Genomic DNA, 19,860 nt, shown 5'->3' with positions numbered 1-19,860 from the left:
CAAAAAATATATTTTTATTTTTATTTATTTTTTTTAAAGTATTTGCAGAACAAATTTAGAAAAATAAATATTTAATTAATTTGTGATGAGGATTTTTAAATTGATTATAAGAATAGTGTTAAATAGTAAAAATAAATTAGAAAGGAATAATATAAATGAGAAGACATTATAAAAACATTTTTATTAATATGTTATATATGCAATTAATTTTATTATTCTTTTTTAAAATATATTAATGATGTTTACATATATTTTATTTTTATTATTTCTTTTATTACTAATTCTTTTATATCTTTTCAAGCACCAATATCTTCGAATTTTACTTTGAATTACATCTAAATCCAATTTTATTTTTAATAACTTTTAAATAAAAAATGGTTAATAGTTAATTACCTCTTTATTTTAATTTTATGAGTCTTCGATAAATTTTTTTATGCAATCTTATTCTTCAAGTAGCTTTGATGCATCTAAATCAATTTCAACTTTATCAGTTTAATTTCCAGATGTAGGTGTAATTTAAAACTAATATATGAATCTTTTACCAAAGAAATCTAAATTTAATATTTTAGAAAAGGAAAATTTTAAATCGTCTAACGCTACTTTTAAAAACACATCCATAACTATAAACTTCTCAAGATCATCGAAGATAAATTTTGCACGCCTAAACCTTTATTCACTTGATGTTGTGTTTCTACTTGTCATTACTTATTACTACAAAGCATACAATATTTTCTTAACAATTAATAAAAACTATAAAAAATATAAAAGACTAATATTTGATTCTTATTTTCTCCTTTAAATTTAATATAAATTCAATTTTTAATTTTTTTATTAGATTTTGATGTAGTTAACAAGCATTTAAGAGTTTGTTTTTCTTGCTTCTTTTGTTTTTTTTAAATAGATAAAATATTTAATTAAATAAAAATATACTTATTATTCTATTATCTATCATTCAAAAAGTTATTTATTATAATTAATTATTAGAATTTTAAATCAATTTTATCAATCTTTCATTCATTAATCATTTACTTGTTAAATATCTAAATAAATTATTTTTTGAATAAAAATATTAAGGATAATTAATAACAACCAAATGAATTTTGATAATCTACATTTATTAATTATTAAACATATTATTCTCATTTATTTTAATTTTTTTAAGTGAATAGATAATTTATGTTAAAAAATTATTAAATACAAATTACTTTTTTTACATAAAAATAAAAAATATCAGTCAAATACTAAAAATTTATATAATTTGTTAATGTATTCGCCTGTGCATGAATTTTTTTAATAAAGTTCTAATTCATATGCTAAAAGATCCCTTACAAATGAAGGATTTGGTTTTATAACTGATCTCCTTTCTTTTACAAAATCATAGCTTTCTTTCAGTGTCATTCCTTTGTACATTAAGTAAGCAATTACTACCGAAGCACTCCTGCTTATCCCTTAAATGCAATGAACCAAAATATTTTTTCCTTCAGAGCGTGCTTTTTCTAGGAATTTGTTTAAAAATATATTGTATATTGAAAATAAAATAATTTTACCTATAAAATCAATGCATTCCTAAAAATGACCATATATTTTTTGAGTTATTATATCCTTTAAATTAAAGAAGGAAAATGAATTAGTATTTTTTACAATTTTATCAAATTTGAAGTTATTATAAAATCAATAAATACATCTATATCTAACTTTAAGTAAGTAAAGTCTTCAGGATAAACATTAGACAACTCTGAAGCTACGTTAAGAATGTAGCTGATTTTCGTTCTCACTTTTAGCTCTTTATAATTGTTACTATTATAGCTTGAGCCTAAGTATAGAAAATCTAAAATCTATTTTTTAAAAAAGGATTAAATGATATCAAAAAAATATTTTCTTCTCTTAAATATAATTAGAATTAAATGAAATATTCTTATCCAATAATAAATCTAAAAATTTTCATTTTTCATAATAAATAACTGAATATAATATCCTTATTTTTGGCTTAAATTAAAAAAATTTTTTTAAGTTTAATTCTATCTTATATATTTCATTTATTTTCATTTCAATAAAGATCTTACTTGGGATGAATGCTATATTTTATGAGACTTCATTTCTTCTTGAGTAAAATAATGTTCACATCTTTCGCATTAAATTTTACCTTCTATATCTTCTTTCAAGCCTTCTCCAGCTATTGATTAAAATTTAATAATAAAAAATAAATATAATGCTAAAGTAGTAGTAGTACTTCCTTCGCCATCTGCTTTTGCTCTTTCATCAATATCTTCTATTTTTTGTATCTTTGATGAAAGTTCATCCGATTGTTTCCCTGTTTTTTTATTGTATTATTTTAAAGCGAAAATGTACTTTCAATTAATAATAAAGGGTTTATCTACCTTCAAATAATTGCATATTCTTAAGCCTTTTTTATATATATTCATCTGTTGTACTTAGTTTAATTGAATCTAAATTAATTTAAGGAGGAGGTGGTGGAGGAGGAAGATTAACTAATTATTAAGATTCTTATTCTATGTTTTCACAGTTTTTATTGTCTGTGTCAGTAAAATCACTTTGTTCCATTTATGACCTAGCTTAAAAATATAAAAATTTTATTATTTAGTTTAATCAAAAAAAATTTGATGAAAAATTATGAAAGAGTGTTGAATACATATAAACTCAAAGGAAACTAAATAAGAAATTCAATTAAATTTACCTTATTTGCGATTAATTTTTCTTAAAATATCATAATAAATATAATAAGGGAAATATAAATAAAGCTAATACAATAAATTACGAAATTTTTAATATCCAATTTTCTATATAATTTACATAATTGCTTAAAGCAATTTATAAAAATATTTTACCGTAAACTTAACTGAACATAAAACATTTTAGCTTAAAAATTAATTTAAAAAAAGACTAAGAATAGAAATATAAATTAAAATAAGAGAAACCTTTTTAGATTAATTTAAACACTTGAAAAAAAATAAATATTATTTTTTTGTAAACAAGCGAAAAAAAAAAATATTTTTAAAATGGAGTTATTTGAAATAAAACATATTAAAATATAACAAAAATAAATTTTAAATGAAATTATATCTTGATGTGATAATATACATATACATACATATATATATATATAGTAGATATCAAGGTCTTTTCTTATTGAATTCACTTAAATTTTAATTAGGGGTAAAAGAAAGAGAAAGAAATTCTTCAAAGATAAATGCAGTCAATTTAACAAATATTTTTTATACTCTAAACCAATATTTGATTGAATAAAAAATCAATTAGAAGGGAAATAAAGAGAAGAACTAAGAAACAAAATCAAATCTTTTTAATTAAATATCTTAACTCACTAAGGATGATGCTAATTAGAAAATCTTTAGCTATCAGCTAAACTTAAAATATTTTAAAAGGCTTGTTTAGTGTTAGGAATTCTAAAGCTGCTTAGCATTAGATTAGAAGCAGAAATTTTTTTGAAGTTGATCCTATATTCCCTGGTATGATAATTTAGTATACAAATATATATGCAAATTTAAATCTCTATGAAATATATCAATGAGAATGTTCTTAAATAGAGAGCAATACAGTTATTTAAGGCTTTTAAATTAGAAAATATTAGCAAATCAGATACTTAACATGAAAACGCAATTAAAATTTTAACGAATTTATTGTTTTATAAAAAGATGGTAAGGACGATGAATCTAAATTATACAGAGATTTTGAAAGAACCAAATTTGGATCTAATCAAAGAGACTAAAGAATGTAGAAATTATATAACTTTTGTTTCAAATAAAATATTTTAAGCTTCACATAAGATGAATATAATTAGAATATTAGGAGCAAATTAAAATATTAATTAGATTTTTTGTAAGCAAAATGCAAAATAAAACGCATTTGTTTCCAATTTACATTTTAAATCTAATTAATTTAAAAGAAAATTTATAATATTTTTGTTCTCCTTTGATGCATAAGGTAGACTTGTGTGAGTTTATGCAAACTAATTATAGGATTCTTTATTATAGAAGGCACTAATTAATATTAATGATAAATACAATAAAATTTCAGAATGTTAGTTGGTTTGCTTATTTAAATTTTTTGATAAAATAGTATTTTTGAAAGACATACCAGCCACATGATGAAGAGAATAAATCAATCTCTTGAAAGAGAAGAAAAAATTAAAAAATTAAAAGGAAGACAATATAAAAAATAAAAAGAAGAAGTTTAAGCTATTGCTGAAAATGTATTTTTGGATGAGGAAACTAAGTTACCTTATGGTATTGGATTAGATGATTATATTGAACTTATCAAAGAAGAATCAATTACAACTAAGACTGGTTAGTTCTACAGCACTTTAGAAGTTATATGTAGAAAAATTGGTGCTTACAACGATGTTGAACTTGTTAAATTATATCAATTTATTCTTGCTGAAAAGGTTGCTGATTCCTTCAAAAATGAAGCTCGTTAATTCTTGCTTAAACGTCTTATCCAAGAAATCCAAAAGCTTGGCTGGAATTCATAATAGGCCAAATCCAAGCTTTCAAGCTATTTAGATTCTTCAAAGGCTAGCAACGAATTTGTCGAAAATGCCTTAAAGGAGGGCAACTCTGAAGGATTTGCACAAACTATTTCCACCTTATTTAAGGAAGAGTTAATTTCTTAAGAAGCTAAGAATCGTGCTATTACCAACATTTAAGAAAAAATTCGTTTCAACACAAGTAACTAATTTTTTCATTTATTTTAATTATAAAATATCTTCAACCAACATTGATTTTTACTTATAGCATGCTTGTGTGCTAAATTAATTTTTATAAAAAAGATTTAAAGAGGGTTAAGTAGCCACCAAGAAGAATTGATTAAGATGATCCATTCTTCTCTGAAGAAAGTGATTCAGAATCAAACTTTTCTGAACCTCTCTTCAACTTTGAAGACAAAAAAGCTACAGTTAAAGATCTTGTAGATCCTTTCATTACTTAAGGTAGAAAATAATTGGAAACCTAATTGATTTGGGCGAAAGTTAAATAAAACTATTATGATAACAAGAGAAAGTTTTATAAGGAAAAAATGTATACTGAAGAAGATAAAAGCAAAGAAGTAGTTAAAAAAGATATGACTCTTAATGTTATTGACTTCTTAATTGATTCCAAGGGTAAAATTAGTTTGAACAATAAAGAATAACTTTTTAAAATAAATAAATAAATACAAAAAGATGAATAAGAAATCAAAACAATTCTTGATAAGTACAACCTCGTTGATGAGGTTATCCCAAAACCTGAATTTAAAGAAATCTTGAAAAACATCGATTACCTTGTTGATTAAGCCTCTACCTCTATTAAGGTTTAGATCGCTAAAGAAAAGAACCAAAATAAAGACTTATATTTTAGAGGAAAGTATGAAATTTATCAAATATTTATATATTTTTTAGTAAAAATATTAATTATAGTTAAATATTTCTTCATTTTAAATATAGCTTCTTACAAGAAAATTTAAAGCCTGAAGATTTGATGTGGAAACACTTCCATAATAACTTCGTTTCTATCTTCCCAGAAAGCATGCCCGAATAAGAATAAATCAGTTAGTCTGTTCAAAATGAAAACGATATCAGATTCCACCCTAAAGAATTAGATATGTAAGTGAGCAAATTAAAATAAAACAAACAAATTTTTACTATTTAAATTTGATGATGATTTACTTTAAATTGATTTTAATTTAATCAATTAAAATATTTTGTTAAGTTTGTTATTTCAAAATAATTAAACATTATATTAAAAATAAATATTAATTAATTTATTTAAAAAGTGTTGATTATGGTAGCAGCAATTCAAAGGAATAAGAAAATAGAAAACGTGGTGAAAGAGATCTTTCTAAGGATAATTAAATCGAAATTGAACTTTATAGAAGAATTAAGACTGACCCATTCTTCAGACATTATATTTAGAACGAAATTAAATATTTCACTGAAAGAATCGAAGACGGTGTACTTGATATTGCTTAAGTCATTGTTCCTGCTGATGTAAAAAATTTAAATTTAACTAAATTGGCATGCTTAGTTTTTTGTTTTAAATATTATAGAGAAAGAATGATACACCCTTCTATTACGATCCAACTTTAGAAGATATCCCTCTTGATTTGATTGATGATGAATAATTAAGAATGAAATACTAAAAACTTAAAAAAGAAAAAGATCAAGGAATTAAAGTATTTGCTTCTGGTAAAAGAAAAACTTCTAGTTGCCTTGTAGTGATTAAAGAAGGTACAGGAAAAGTATTTGTTAACAATGAAATTTTCTATCGTTACTTTACTCATTCATACAACAGAAATATTGCCTTAAAGCCTATGCTACTATCCACCCAATATTGTGAGTATGACCTCCATTTCTACGTTAGAGGTGGTGGTGTTATGGGTCAATCTCATGCTTGCCAAATTGCTCTTGCTAGAGGTCTCACTTAAATACATCCCAACCTTAGACCTATCTTCATGAAATGTAATTAATTTTATTCAATTAAGTTTTTTTCTAAATTTTTTGTTTTTAAATAGTTGATTTACTTCGTACTGATTACAGACAAAAGGAAAGAAAGAAAACTGGTAGATATAAAGCCAGAAAAGCTCACACTTACGTTAGACGTTGAGCAATATTAATTCTCTAAGTATTTTATTTAAATTCAAGAGATAGTTTAAGTTATCATTTTTACCTTATAATTAAATTTGCATTTCTATTTAAAATGTATTCAAATTTATTTTTTTACTAATTGTAATTTATTAATTCAAGTTTATTCTATCTTTTGTTCTTTTTTAAGTGAGCTATTCAATCAAATACATAAATTTATTTTCAAAATTTAAATAATTAATTGATTATTTTAATATTAAATATAAATAAGAAACATATCTACAAACTAAAAGATTAAAAAAATATTAAAATTGTAAAAGCATAATTTTAAATTAAATATAAAAAAAAAATTTTTGATGTTTTTTTACTTTATCTATGAAAAAAATATATAAAAAAAAGTAAAATATTTACTTATTGAAATAGCACGATTTTAAAATGAATAAAAATATTAATCCAAATTTTAAATAATAATTGATAAAATATTACTTTAAATGTTTGATAATAATTTACTTTAATCATTGATGAATTTTCTTTTTTTAATTTTTAAATGAATTCAATAAAAAAATATTTTAATTCATTTATAAATCTTTTTTAAAACTGATAAAATTATTTACTGATTAAAATGTTTTGAAATCAAAAGTAGGTAGGTATTAGGTTTTGTTATTAACAACTTTTTTTTATAAAAATTAAGAAAATATTTTTTAATTTATTTATTTATAAAATTTAAATAAAATTGAAAAACAAACAATTATTTTAATTAATTAAATAAATATTTAATTTTCTCAAAAATTTATTTCCAATTTTTTTATCAAATTAAGCTTAAATATTATTCATTAAAAGGGAATTTCAAAATAATATTTAAAATATGAATATTTAATATTTAACACTCTCTTTCTTTTAAATTAATTTTATAGTAATTTGAAAATGTAGTACTTGCTTTTATATTACAAAATAAATAAATCAAGCACCTTTACAATAAATAACTTATTTAGTTGCTAACTAATATTATAAATATTTATATATTTTTTAGTTCCAAAACAATCAATCATCATCATCATCATCCTTTTTCCTTTTAATTTTGATATCATCCATATCATCAGATTCATCATTTTGATTTTATTAATCTAGCTCTTCTAATATTTTTTACTATTTTTCTATTTCTTCCTATAGAATTCTGAGTTCATCATCATACTCTTATATTTTATTTAATTCTTCATCTTCTTAATATTCTTGGATAGAGCGATCTTTGGTTAATGAATTTTTTTTTTTAATTTAGCTTTAAGATAAGCTATTTTTATCTAAATAAGAGTTATCTTGTGATTATTGAGATTAAATTGGATTTCTAGAAACGTCATTTGACCTAGCATAAGATGATTCATAAACTTTACTGTTGTTTTTAGGTAGTTTATTAGAAGGTAGATACATATCCTTTATATTCTTAGGAATAATATTAGAATCTAAAGTTCTTGATAAGTTAGTATCATTCAGTACGCTTTAATTATTATTGTTTTTGTTTTTTGGTTATGCATTAGAACCAGAATTTTAATTTATTGATGCTGCTGCTTCTTTTGGATTATTTGGATCATTTTCATTTTATTAATTCTCGTTTTCTACTTAATCTACTAAATCTTTCCATTAAAGTTCACCTTTATGTATCCTTCTAACGTTGTTCATATATGTCTAATAATTAAAATTATCTATTATTAACTACTTTAAAAATTTTAATATGTTACTTTAATAAGACTTGTTTTACCAAATTCAGTGCATCTATCTAAAAAATATTAGTAGCTGTATTTAGGCATAAAGTGGAAATGCCAACCTTTATAGTAGTTAACTAATTTATCAAGAGCTTTAAGCTTATTGATTTATAAGAAAAAATATTTAAGTAAATTTTAAAAAATCTTGCATCCTTTCATTTTTCATATCATTTTTCATATAAAATATAAATGTCTGTACTTGATTTAATAAAATAGATAAACAACCACATCAATAAATAAATATTACCTCATCAAAAATTCCTTTTTCATTTTTATCAAACAATTTGGCTTTTTCTATGTTTTCATAAAGAAATTTAATTCCTCTTTCTTAATTTGTAAGCATATCCGCCTTGAATCTAAATATGTCAACTTTTCTTTTAGTTTTTTTCTTTTCTTTAAGAAGATTGGCCTTCTTTTTTTTCTTTTTCTTTTTAGATCCATCTTCATTTTCACTTCCATCCTCGCTTTCTTCATCGTCATCATCTTCATCTTCAGATTCTTCATTATTTTTGATCTTATCGCTTTTTCTACCATCTTCTAACTTATGTTAATGATCATTATCATCATCTTCTTCTTCATAGTATTTATCTTCAGGAAAAATATTTCCTATTTCTGAATCGTCCATTTATAATAATATTTTAAAAATGCCTAATGATATTTAGATTTTTTTTAATATAAGACAATCTTTATTAATTTAGGTGTAAAATCAAATTAAATTAAAGATAGATGTTTTAATAATAGCTATTTATTTATTCATTGATTGACAGGCCAATAATTTTTGGCGCACAAATTCAAAAATATTAATTTTAGAGTAAAGAATATTTTACTAAAAATATAAATAAATGATCATTTTAAATATTAAAAATTATTAGAGAAATAGAAAGTTAATTTATTATTGAATTAATAAGTAAGTATATTTACTCTATTTTGAAATGATTTTTGTAAACAATCATCATTGAATGTTATAATAATGATATTAATTATCGAATAGTTTTATAAATGTTAAAATTTCAGAGTTATTGTATCTTTATTAAAACCTTGATATAAATTACATGTAATCAATCAAGTATTACTTCTACATATTTTAAAACTTTTAAAGGGTATCTTTAAAAATTTGTAGAATTTAGCATACCTTAAAAGTTGAGAGATAAGCTTAGTTAAGATATTATCAATGGTGAAATTAGAAGTATAATTAACTATAAGTAATTTGCTCCGCATGCGCTTCGCACCGCGAAATTGGTAGAATTAATTTATTCTTATGTAATTTAATGCCCGAAATTTACTTTAATGAAAATAAACAGGATTTTATTCGTTAATAAAGTTTCAATTAGTGGAGACTTTTTCTAATAAGTTAGCTCTAACAAAAACACAACGTTATTCTAAGGCACAATAGATTAAAGATTCAAAAATAGAGCTGAAATATTTAATAAATTCCTCGAGTTTTAATAAGATCATACAATAAAATATAATATTGGTTAAATATTTGATCATTTCAATGAGCTAATTGTTAACGAACTTTATTTCGAGTAAATAAATAAAGACAAGAAAATTACAAATATTATTAATGAATTCCAATAAAAATGTTCTTTTTAAAATTAAAAGCTCAACCATTTTTAGATTCTCTAAATAGGAAAGAACATAATACAAGGTGCAGGAAAATCAACAATTTAATAGATGAATGAAGACAAATGTTTCCTGAGAATGTTATTCAACGACTTGTTCACATTTCAATAAGAATTCTAATAACTATAGTTTTCTATTAGTTATAAATTGTTTGAACACTACATGGGAAAGAATTGTTTTATGAAAAAAACTTGTAAAATATTAACTAATAGAAAAAACATGAATTACAATGATTTTTTACATTCTGCATTCACATAAATTAGCTAAAAATAAAAAGCATAATTCTATTACTATCAAAATCATATCATGCTATTCGAAAGTAAATGCTTATTCATTAACTACAATTTCTTTTTGCGTAAAAACCCAACTTAATATGTTTCAGGTTTCTAAATAGATGAAAGAAATTTATATGAAATGATGTATTTATAAATTTCTGAATAAAGAATGTAATTGACTGCTATAAAACAACTAATGACATAACCAAGTTTAATGTTTTGCTTTTTCGAAAATGGACTAATAACAAACAATTTTTGGAATAATATTTTTGATATCTACCATTAAGACAAATTTAAATACAATAAGCTTTTTAAATTGAATTTTTTTTAATTTAGCTGTAAAAATGTAACAGTTGGAGAATACATGTATGACTTCTATAGAGATGAAAAAGAAAAATAATATGAATAATACGAATCTATCTGTAAGTATATGAAAGGTTTTCAAGTAAGACACGATATCGTTTTAGAAAATCAAGCTTATTTTTATTTTCTCTGCAATATTATGTTCTCTAATAATGATCAAAGAATGATCCTCGACACGATAAAAAATAAGAGAATTAATAATCAAAACGAATATAAACTTGATTCTAATTTAATTAAAGCTATAATGGAAGAGATTTCTGAATAACAAAACTAAGTTCAGAAGACATAGTGCAGTGGTTTTGGAATTTTTAAGTTAAATAAATCAAGTAAAAAAAAAGTATAGTAATGCAGAATAGAAAAATGCTTTTATAATTTGGATGGTTCTATTAGTAAATAGCCTATTATAATAAAAAATCCAATAAATCCAAGTATAGATTATGAATTAATTTTGAATCAAAATAAAATCAATATAGATATTAAAAATGATGAATAAGAAGAAGAGTAAAAGAATTAGTATATTCCATAAGACGTGAACCAATATAATATTGAAGAAGAAGAAATATGCTTTTTAAACAACGACCATGTAATGGTTAATTCTGATGAAATTGATTTAGATTATAAGCAATCTCAATTTAATAAAAAGAATAAATAATAATAAAATTTTGGATTCATTTCCCTAGATGATTGAAATTACAATTAATATCTTTACATAATATCTGAATGAATTGAAAATATATAAATTTAAAAAATAAAAAAAAAACAAAAAAAAAGAAAAAAACAAAAAAATGAAAATAAAATAAAAGGAAAAACAAAAAATAAAAATTATATTTTTATTTGTTAATTTGTTAAAAAAATTGAAAAAATATAATTGTGAAACTTCAATATAGTAATATAGAAATATATAATAACTAGTATTGTAAGAAAATGAGCAACAGTGCACGGTATTAAACTTAAATGAAAAATCTCGAATCTATTTTAATAGATATCCCAGATAATTGTTGGTGGCAAGAATCATAACAACAAATCAAACATGAATTTTTCAATATTTTTGAACTTGGTAATGATGTTGAGGAGATTCAGAAAATGAAAAATTAAGAATAAATAAGAAGTTTCCATAAAAGAATTAGAATGATTGGAGATGAGATAAAATAATGTTTTTCCCAGATTAATAAAGAATAATTTATCGATAACTCTTAATAAAAAATTAGAATTATTCTTTAAAAAAATTTCTAAATAAAAAAAAATTAGGAATTATTTAACGATATCACACCACAATATTTATAGGATTTATTCTAAAAAATAACTCCATAAAATTTCTTTAGTCAAGCTCTTGAAACTGCGATTGAATTTAAAAATGATATTCAATCCAAGTTGAATATGACAAACTACGTTTATTAAATTAGAGATTAAATAATTTATCCTTCGACTGATATAGTATAAAAAATTTAGGATTTTTAAAATTCACTTGATGTGAATATCTGTAAATTTAATACATAACCAAAAAATTTTATTTCAAAAGGTTTTGAGGTTAATGAATAAATCTTGGATCTGTCTATGGTTTTAAGTTATTAAATTTAGAAAGACTAAATAAGTATCTTAAATCTTCTCAATTTAGATAATACATCTATATTCTATCTATGTTTTGATAAGATCAGGGAAATGTTTACAAGAGACAATTATGGAAGAGAATAAATAAAAATTAAAGAAGAATATTTTTCGTATATATGCCTTATTTTAGGTTATAGTTTCATCTTCTAAGAAACTCTGATGAAAATTAATAAAAACTATATTATTGACAAGATTCATGTACCTAAAAGTGTTTACAATGTTGAATAGTATTTTGTATCTAGAAAACAATAAGAATAAAATCAATTAGAAAAATTAGCAAATAGTGAAGATACTTATTAATTTAAATATTTTTTAAGTAAGTTCACATAATAATAAACAAAACTTTTCGAGAATGAATTAATATTTAATGAACTTAATAAGTAAAATAGAATCTCAGAAACATTGAATGAACTGAGAAAATGTTAGATTAATGGAAAGAAAATTGATTATGCACAAATTATTCTTATCGGTTAAAATATAATTAAAAATTAAGTTCAGAGAAACTGTACTATAGAAGAATTGAATAGTGATGAAGGTTTCAAGAGAATGTTATTTGCAGATCTGCTCACATTCCAAATTTAGTTTTAAAACTTATAATTTCTAGCTGGCTATGATCTATTTTATGATATGATAAAATATCAAACATCTCTAAATCCTGATATTGGAAAAAAAGGTTGGGGAAGAGGCATTATGGATGTAGAATAACACGACAAGAATATTTATGCTAAAATATTTAAAAATTTAGGAGGCTTATTTTATTTTGATTTTGAAGGAAAAATCAATATACTCTAAAAATAAAACATATTTATCAGTGGAGAATATTTTAGCCCATGTAGATATTATGAATATATCTAAGACTCTAACATCTAATAATAAGAGAGAAATTTGTATAACAAATTTTATTGTTAGATAATGTAATAAAATTTATAATACGGAGCAATTAAATAATTATTCTAACAGCCCTTTGCCTTGAATTATTTTATTGAGAGTGGGTTAATAATAAATAATTTCTGGAAAAATATCATCACAGATATTGATGGAAATTTAAATAAAAAATCATTAGACAATATGTTATTTATATGCTAAAGATAAAGTATGTTTTAAAAATAAGTTTGGGGCTAGAAAATATGTCGTTTAGATTTTGGAATTATTTTTAACAATATGTATAATGATAAATAGATTGTCACAAATAATAAGCGTCAAGTATATCTGTATGGTTCCGATAAACATATGTTGACAAAAGATCAACAAGATATATTTTTTTAAGACCATGTTGATTTTTATTTATATTAAAATATATTCTTGGATATAAATTTATAAAAGTTGATTATTCAATATAACGACTTGTTTGATCCTAAAGATAATCGTAGTAATAAAGAATTTTTGAAAGAAAATATGAACAAAAAATAAATAAATTATTAAAAGTAATGGAGCTTTAGATTCATTAATACTGTATCGAATAAATACATTTTAGAATAGTGTATTTGCAAAGTCGATGGAAGTACCGAAAAATTCGATAGTTTAGTTCCAAACAACATACAGAGCGCACAAATATAGTAAGGGTAAATCTTCGAAGGAGATTAGGAAGAAGAAGAAAAAATTTAATATAATCAATAAGAAATTTAGAATTAAGAATTTTAATATTCTGCCTTAGAGTATGACATTACTGCTATGTAATATATTGATGATCTCGAAAATATTACAAAGAGAAGATTTAGAAAATAAGATGAATAGGATAATCATGGGATTGAAAATGAAAATTATGAAAATTATGAAAATTATGAAAATTATGAAAATTATGAAGATTATGAAGATTATGAAAATTATTAATCAGATCAGTAAGCTATACCTTATGACTAAGAAGCTATACCTTATAACTAAGAAGCTATACCTTAAAACTAAGAAGCTATACCTTATGACTACTAAGAAGCTATACTTTATGACTAAGAAGCTATACTTTATGACTAAGAAGCTATACCTTATAACTAAGAAGCTATGACCCATAACCAAGAAACAAATGAAATTCAACAATAATCCGAATAATAACTCTAAAATGAATAAATAGCCTTCGCAGAAGAAATTGAAGAAATTGAAGAATTAAGAAGAAATCTATAGGCTATGGAAAACGGAGATTTTTTCGGTTTTGTCTGAGCTGCTACATGTAATGAATTTATGAACTTACGATATTATATCTAAATTTAAAAAAAAGAAAAAAAAAATAATAAAAAAAATAAAAAAAAATAAAAAAAAATAAAAACATAAATAAAAAAAAATAAAAATTATATTTTTATTAATTTATTAAAAAAATGAAAAAAAAATAATAGGAATGATAAATTAAATATAAAATAAAACAATAGAAAAAATAACAAAAAATTACATCAAAAATGATCTAAATTTCAACATATTACTAAATATATAATTATGAATATCAAGGTGAATTTGAATATAGTAAAATATTAAGTTAGATACACAAATTCATGCTAAAAATCTAAGATTCTCAATAATAATAAATAAGCATAGAAAAAAAATAAACTTTTGATTAGAATGAATAAATAATAAATTTAATTTATAAATAATAGAAAGTAAAATTATAGATTTAGTTGGATTATTATAATTAGGTTCTGATTGACATTAAGTTTCTTATTCCTTCTTCATATGATCTAGATCAAGCGAATAATACTGTAAAATATATTCTCTTATTTTCAAGGGCATTGAGAGAACTAGATTATAATTAGAACGAAAATAAATAATATATTTTACCACTTTTAATGCATGTAAATTAAATTTTTAGTGTAGAAGAGGAAGATAATAGTGAATATGATTAAAGTATATATGATAAAGAAACTTTTTATACTATAAACTAAGATAACGATACCACATATTCTGGGTTTTCATCAGATAATCAGGATAGTTAAAACGCATAACCTGAAGAAGATTTCGATTATGATTAGATTGATGAATTATTATTTTGATTTTTTTATCTGTTTTTTATTTGTTTTTTATTGATTTGACTTGAATTTAATTTTAATTATTTTAATTATTTATTTTTTAATTCTCAAATCTCAAATCTCAAATCTCAAATAAAATATAAAAAATTGAAATGTGAAACAATTGAAATATAATATAAAAAATATAATCAATTTATACACAAAAACAAATAAAATAATAAAATTAAATGTAAGAAAATAAACAATTATTAATAGCAGATTCTAATTTAAGCATCTATGGAATTGTATAATATTATGTTAATTTATATGGAAATATTATAGGAATTGCTGATAATTTCTTCTATTCTTCGAAGCCGAATAATTTCCAATTAACTTTAAATGAAGATGAAACAAATGACTAATTTAACTAATTAATATAGTAACAAATTTAGTAAAATATAAATGTTTACAATAAAAGAATATAATAATTCTAAGAATTTATTGAATGTGAAAATAATAAATAATTCTTCGATATGATAAAAAATCTAGATTTATCTAGAATCAAATAATTTAGAAAAGAAGATCAAAATAAAAAAAAAATATCATTAAAAGAAAAATTAAATAATAAATATGCAACTCAATATTATTTTCCACATGAACAACTATACCAAAAAGATTTACAAGTATTTTGCAAAATTTAAATGTTTATACAATAAATATAATAGATTAACAAAGAATTTCAAGGCAAAAATTTCACTGTTAAAGATTTAAAAAATTACATAAATAAGTTTAATAATAATGATGATGATCATTTTAATGAGAAATATATTATACTTCTTTTCTTAATACTTGGAAAAGATAATAAAGTAAACTGTACAGAAAAATTTACATTTAATAAAAAAGATCAATATTTTTGCCAATCTAAGAATTAAACATCATTCAGTCTTTATATCATTAAATAATTTAATTCTATTGGAGTTTATTAAATAAAATTATCTTTTCATCATTTTAAGTATCATATGAAAATAACTTAAACAGGTAAAAATAAATTCGAATTTAATCTTGTAGAAGCTTTTGTCATCAATTTTAAATAATATATAAAATAATAATTATAAAAAGATGATTTAACAATTATAAATCAATAAGAATTTTTCAATTCCAGATTCGGAAATGATATCATTGATTTGAAAACATTGAAATTAATTAGCGCTTTCAAGATCGATTAAAATTAACCATCTATTTATGATATTTGCAATTTATCACTATTCTAACACAGAATTAAATTAGAATATGTTTTTGATCATATTTAATTTCCCTATTCTCTGTAATTATTATAATAATCAGAGTTACTTATTTAAGGTTATAATTTTAATTTATTTCCTTTTGATTCTGAAATTATTGAACAAGCTGAAAATGAAAATTTCTATTAATAATTATAATATAAAAAATTAGATGAAATAGAAAATATAGAAAAATCAGAGTAAATTATTTATGATATTTATAAACTTATATAATTAATTTAATCATAAGAATCATAAGATTAACAGATAAAAATATTTTAAAATATTTTAGATAATATAAGACAAATTTAAATAGGACTAATTGTTATGTGTATAAGTTCCAATATAAAGGCATTATATATTTTCTGCTATGCTTTATCAATTTAATCCAGATTTGGAAATAATTAAATTACTCAATTGATGATTAATCTTTAACAAAAATTATGTGCGATGTTATATTTTATGATTTGAAATGGAGTTATTTCAATCAATGATTCGCAAAGTGACAATAAATAAAAATATTTATATAAATAAATAAAATGAAAAGCAATAAAATTTTATATGAATTTTTAAGAAAAGGAAAATAGATTAATCCTTATATAAATTTCACTTTAAAAATAAGTTAAATTATAACTTATCTTCTTTTTTCTATACTAATTTATATTTTTATAAAATATTTGATAAATTAATTTAGAGATTATAATAATATGATATTTAAAATGATTTAAAATATAATTCAAGAATTAATTAAATTTTTAACTAATGTATCTTCTTGTGTTTCAAAATAATTATTAAATTTAGTTGTTAAATTTTTTAAATAATTAGTTCCTAATTTAATTTAAAATTCCGGTAAGATAGTATATGGTGTGTTTGATGCTTTAGTATCATATATCTGGGACTTAATTTTGAGTATATTAAAAGCAATATTTTGTTTTGGTTTATGTTGATAACGGGTAAAAAAATAAATAAAAAATTGAAATACTTATAAATAAAATACAAAGAATAATATATATAATATAACTCAATTCAAAACAAATTAAATAATTTAATAATTAAATGGAATCTGATAATCAACTTTAGAATAAATTTGTAAAAGAATAGAAATTATTTTGCCAATGCGGTTCAATGATGGATATCTAGACAAATTTGGAAAAATAATAATTCAACAAAAAAAAATTATCTCTATAAGAATTCATAGATTAATATTGTCAATTTTAAGTTGATAAAAATTAAAAAAATAAAATAATAAAAAAGAAATTTTCTGAAATATAAGGATAAGTATAATTCTAATTCGAGGAATTAAAAAAAGAATTAAAAAAGAAAAAGATTATTATTGATGAATATATTTTCAGTGTTTATACATTTTTATTTTAGAATTAATTTAATTTATAATATCATTGGAGATGTATAAATAGATGTCCTTAGAATAAATTTATATTACCATAAAATTTATTTACAATAGAATTTAATTAGGATGAAAATGGATTAAATATTAATGATTCTATAACTATAGATAATAGATTTTATAATGATATGATATTTTGTCCCGAAGAATAGAAAGTAACATAGATGAGATTAATAACTTCATAAAAAGAAACTCATATTATAAATTATTTATGTGATTCTTGCGGAGGTTTATTTTAACCAGGTGATTGATTGATTATTTTTATTTATTTTATTTTAAATTTATTTTAAATTTTTATTTTATTTTATTTTATTTTATTTTATTTTATTTTATTTTATTTTATTTTATTTTTAATTTAGATTCATTTGGAAATAAGAAAAAATAAAAATAAAAATAAAAATAAAAATAAAAATAAAAACAACTCAAAATAAATCAAATATAAAATCTTTAATCGCATCAAATAATCCTTCAATTATTTGAATTGCAACTCTACCTAAATTCTTAACAAAAACTCTAACCGATTTCAACAAAGAATTTATACCTTTGTTCGCAACACAATCTGAAACACCTATCATAAATTAAACAATCTCACTTATTATTTATTATATTAATTTAGCAATTCCTTACGGAATAGATTTGAATGTTTAAATTAAATGTTTGACAACACAATAAACTAAAATAAAAAATAAAAAATATTAAAGTATAAACGATATTTTATCTGTAAATAAAATATAACAATTAACTTGTTTTGGTCGGCCTGACTTAAATTTATCTATAACTAATTTCATATAATTTACAATTTAATTTAATTTTTAAATATTTACATTGAATTATATAAAAAACATAAATATAAAAATGTCAGCTAATTTAATTTTAGAAAGTTTTCAACATAAAGAAAAATTCTATACAAGAGAAAATTAAAATGGAAAAAAAATTAAATATTTCAATCCTTTGAAAATATTACTTATAGGAAAATCCGGTTGTGGAAAAAGTTATATTTTAAGAGATTTAATGACTAAGATAGGTCATGAATTTGAATTTGGTATTGTAATTTCGGGAACAGAATTTGATAATAAACCTTTCTATTCATAATTTATTCCTAGAATGTTCATTTATGGTTTATAAGATGTATAATAAGAAGGTTTTTTCGATTAGAAAATATTTAACATATAATAAAAACTAATGGATAAACACGGATATGAAGGATTAGGGCATGTGTTCATATTGATGGATGATTGTGTTTCGAGTACAAAATGGTTACAAAGAGATGACGTATCTAAATTGTTATTCGAAGGAAGACATTATAAGATAACATTAGTTATTGCGATATAATATGATAAATTAATGCCTCCAAAATTAAGAAACAATTTTGATTTTATAATTCTCCCTAATACACAAAATGTTAAATTTTTAAAAAGTATAAATGATGAATATATTAATATGGATGAGTAAAAGTTTGTTGAATTATCATTTAATATTTATAAAATACCTTTTAGAGTTATTGTTTTTGTTGATGGATTCTTGAATTTTTTCTTTCTCATTTTGTAGTAATTTTACAATTTGGTTACCGTGATTATTATAAACTTGTAATTATTACTTTCTTTTTTTGTTTAGTTTTGGAATATCGCTCATGCTTTTTGTCATGCAATTTTATTTATTATAAAAATAATTCATAAAACTAATAGTAGGTATACTTTAAATTTGTTATTTATATATTGATAATTTATTCCATTATGTATAATTTAATTTTTTATTAATAATCTATTTGGTTATCTTTTCATAATTTATTTATTAAATCATAATTTCTAATTTGAAAATTGAAAATTTTAAATTAAAAAAATTTCTTATAATTTATTATACAAGTAATAATTTATCATATCTTTAGATTTAAGATAAAAGAAAAGTAAAATGGAGACTGATTTAAGAATTAAAATAAAATCTTTTAAATACTAAGTAATACCTTACTTGAAATTATATAAACAGCTACTTATCTAATCTCTCGTAGATTACTCCATCAAAATTAAAAAATC

General features: G+C 21.1%; 9 protein-coding genes across 9 annotated transcripts; 6 read left to right on the top strand and 3 right to left on the bottom strand. All coding sequences in view use genetic code 6, as the record gives it.

Annotated features, from left to right (window-relative positions):
• Window positions 1-77: 77 nt before the first annotated feature.
• Window positions 78-940, bottom strand: TTHERM_000670189 (hypothetical protein). The gene is made up of 2 exons (XM_012800664.1): window positions 394-940; window positions 78-335 (listed from the first exon to the last, which is right to left on the bottom strand). The coding sequence occupies exons 1-2, from the start codon at window positions 856-858 to the stop codon at window positions 297-299; spliced, it is 504 nt and encodes a 167-aa protein (XP_012656118.1). The 5' UTR covers window positions 859-940; the 3' UTR covers window positions 78-296.
• Window positions 941-1,230: 290 nt separating this feature from the next.
• TTHERM_00670180 (tyrosine phosphatase) lies at window positions 1,231-2,562 on the bottom strand (the record flags this gene model as incomplete). The annotated part of the gene is made up of 6 exons (XM_001026339.2): window positions 1,231-1,496; window positions 1,548-1,602; window positions 1,683-1,835; window positions 2,064-2,173; window positions 2,231-2,311; window positions 2,379-2,562. 6 exons carry the CDS (start codon window positions 2,560-2,562, stop codon window positions 1,231-1,233), a joined length of 849 nt encoding a protein of 282 aa, XP_001026339.2.
• A 784-nt stretch (window positions 2,563-3,346) lies between these two features.
• Window positions 3,347-6,614, top strand: TTHERM_00670170 (ribosomal protein S9; the record flags this gene model as incomplete). The annotated part of the gene is made up of 9 exons (XM_001026338.3): window positions 3,347-3,485; window positions 3,672-3,750; window positions 4,096-4,703; window positions 4,805-5,134; window positions 5,195-5,375; window positions 5,456-5,614; window positions 5,785-5,998; window positions 6,058-6,469; window positions 6,523-6,614. The coding sequence occupies 9 exons, from the start codon at window positions 3,347-3,349 to the stop codon at window positions 6,612-6,614; spliced, it is 2,214 nt and encodes a 737-aa protein (XP_001026338.3).
• Window positions 6,615-7,633: 1,019 nt separating this feature from the next.
• TTHERM_00670160 (replication fork protection component Swi3) lies at window positions 7,634-8,974 on the bottom strand (the record flags this gene model as incomplete). The annotated part of the gene is made up of 3 exons (XM_001026337.3): window positions 7,634-8,272; window positions 8,326-8,448; window positions 8,597-8,974. The coding sequence occupies 3 exons, from the start codon at window positions 8,972-8,974 to the stop codon at window positions 7,634-7,636; spliced, it is 1,140 nt and encodes a 379-aa protein (XP_001026337.3).
• A 546-nt stretch (window positions 8,975-9,520) lies between these two features.
• Window positions 9,521-11,298, top strand: TTHERM_00670150 (hypothetical protein; the record flags this gene model as incomplete). The annotated part of the gene is made up of 2 exons (XM_001026336.2): window positions 9,521-9,588; window positions 9,651-11,298. The coding sequence occupies 2 exons, from the start codon at window positions 9,521-9,523 to the stop codon at window positions 11,296-11,298; spliced, it is 1,716 nt and encodes a 571-aa protein (XP_001026336.2).
• A 236-nt stretch (window positions 11,299-11,534) lies between these two features.
• Window positions 11,535-14,369, top strand: TTHERM_00670140 (hypothetical protein; the record flags this gene model as incomplete). The annotated part of the gene is made up of 1 exon (XM_001026335.1): window positions 11,535-14,369. One exon carries the CDS (start codon window positions 11,535-11,537, stop codon window positions 14,367-14,369), a length of 2,835 nt encoding a protein of 944 aa, XP_001026335.1.
• Window positions 14,370-14,602: 233 nt separating this feature from the next.
• On the top strand, window positions 14,603-15,190 carry TTHERM_00670130 (hypothetical protein; the record flags this gene model as incomplete). Its single annotated transcript, XM_001026334.2, has 1 exon — window positions 14,603-15,190. The coding sequence occupies one exon, from the start codon at window positions 14,603-14,605 to the stop codon at window positions 15,188-15,190; it is 588 nt and encodes a 195-aa protein (XP_001026334.2).
• Window positions 15,191-17,481: 2,291 nt separating this feature from the next.
• On the top strand, window positions 17,482-18,470 carry TTHERM_000670111 (hypothetical protein; the record flags this gene model as incomplete). The annotated part of the gene is made up of 2 exons (XM_012800663.1): window positions 17,482-18,073; window positions 18,190-18,470. The coding sequence occupies 2 exons, from the start codon at window positions 17,482-17,484 to the stop codon at window positions 18,468-18,470; spliced, it is 873 nt and encodes a 290-aa protein (XP_012656117.1).
• Window positions 18,471-18,685: 215 nt separating this feature from the next.
• On the top strand, window positions 18,686-19,403 carry TTHERM_000670107 (poxvirus A32 protein; the record flags this gene model as incomplete). The annotated part of the gene is made up of 2 exons (XM_012800662.1): window positions 18,686-19,278; window positions 19,379-19,403. 2 exons carry the CDS (start codon window positions 18,686-18,688, stop codon window positions 19,401-19,403), a joined length of 618 nt encoding a protein of 205 aa, XP_012656116.1.
• Between the last annotated feature and the right edge of the window lie 457 nt (window positions 19,404-19,860).

Source organism: Tetrahymena thermophila (assembly GCF_000189635.1).
Source record: "Tetrahymena thermophila SB210 genomic scaffold scf_8254028, whole genome shotgun sequence".
In the NCBI taxonomy this organism is placed as follows: domain Eukaryota; phylum Ciliophora; class Oligohymenophorea; order Hymenostomatida; family Tetrahymenidae; genus Tetrahymena; species Tetrahymena thermophila.
Note: the sequence above shows the minus strand (reverse complement) of the source record. Positions and strands in the feature narration are given on the sequence as shown.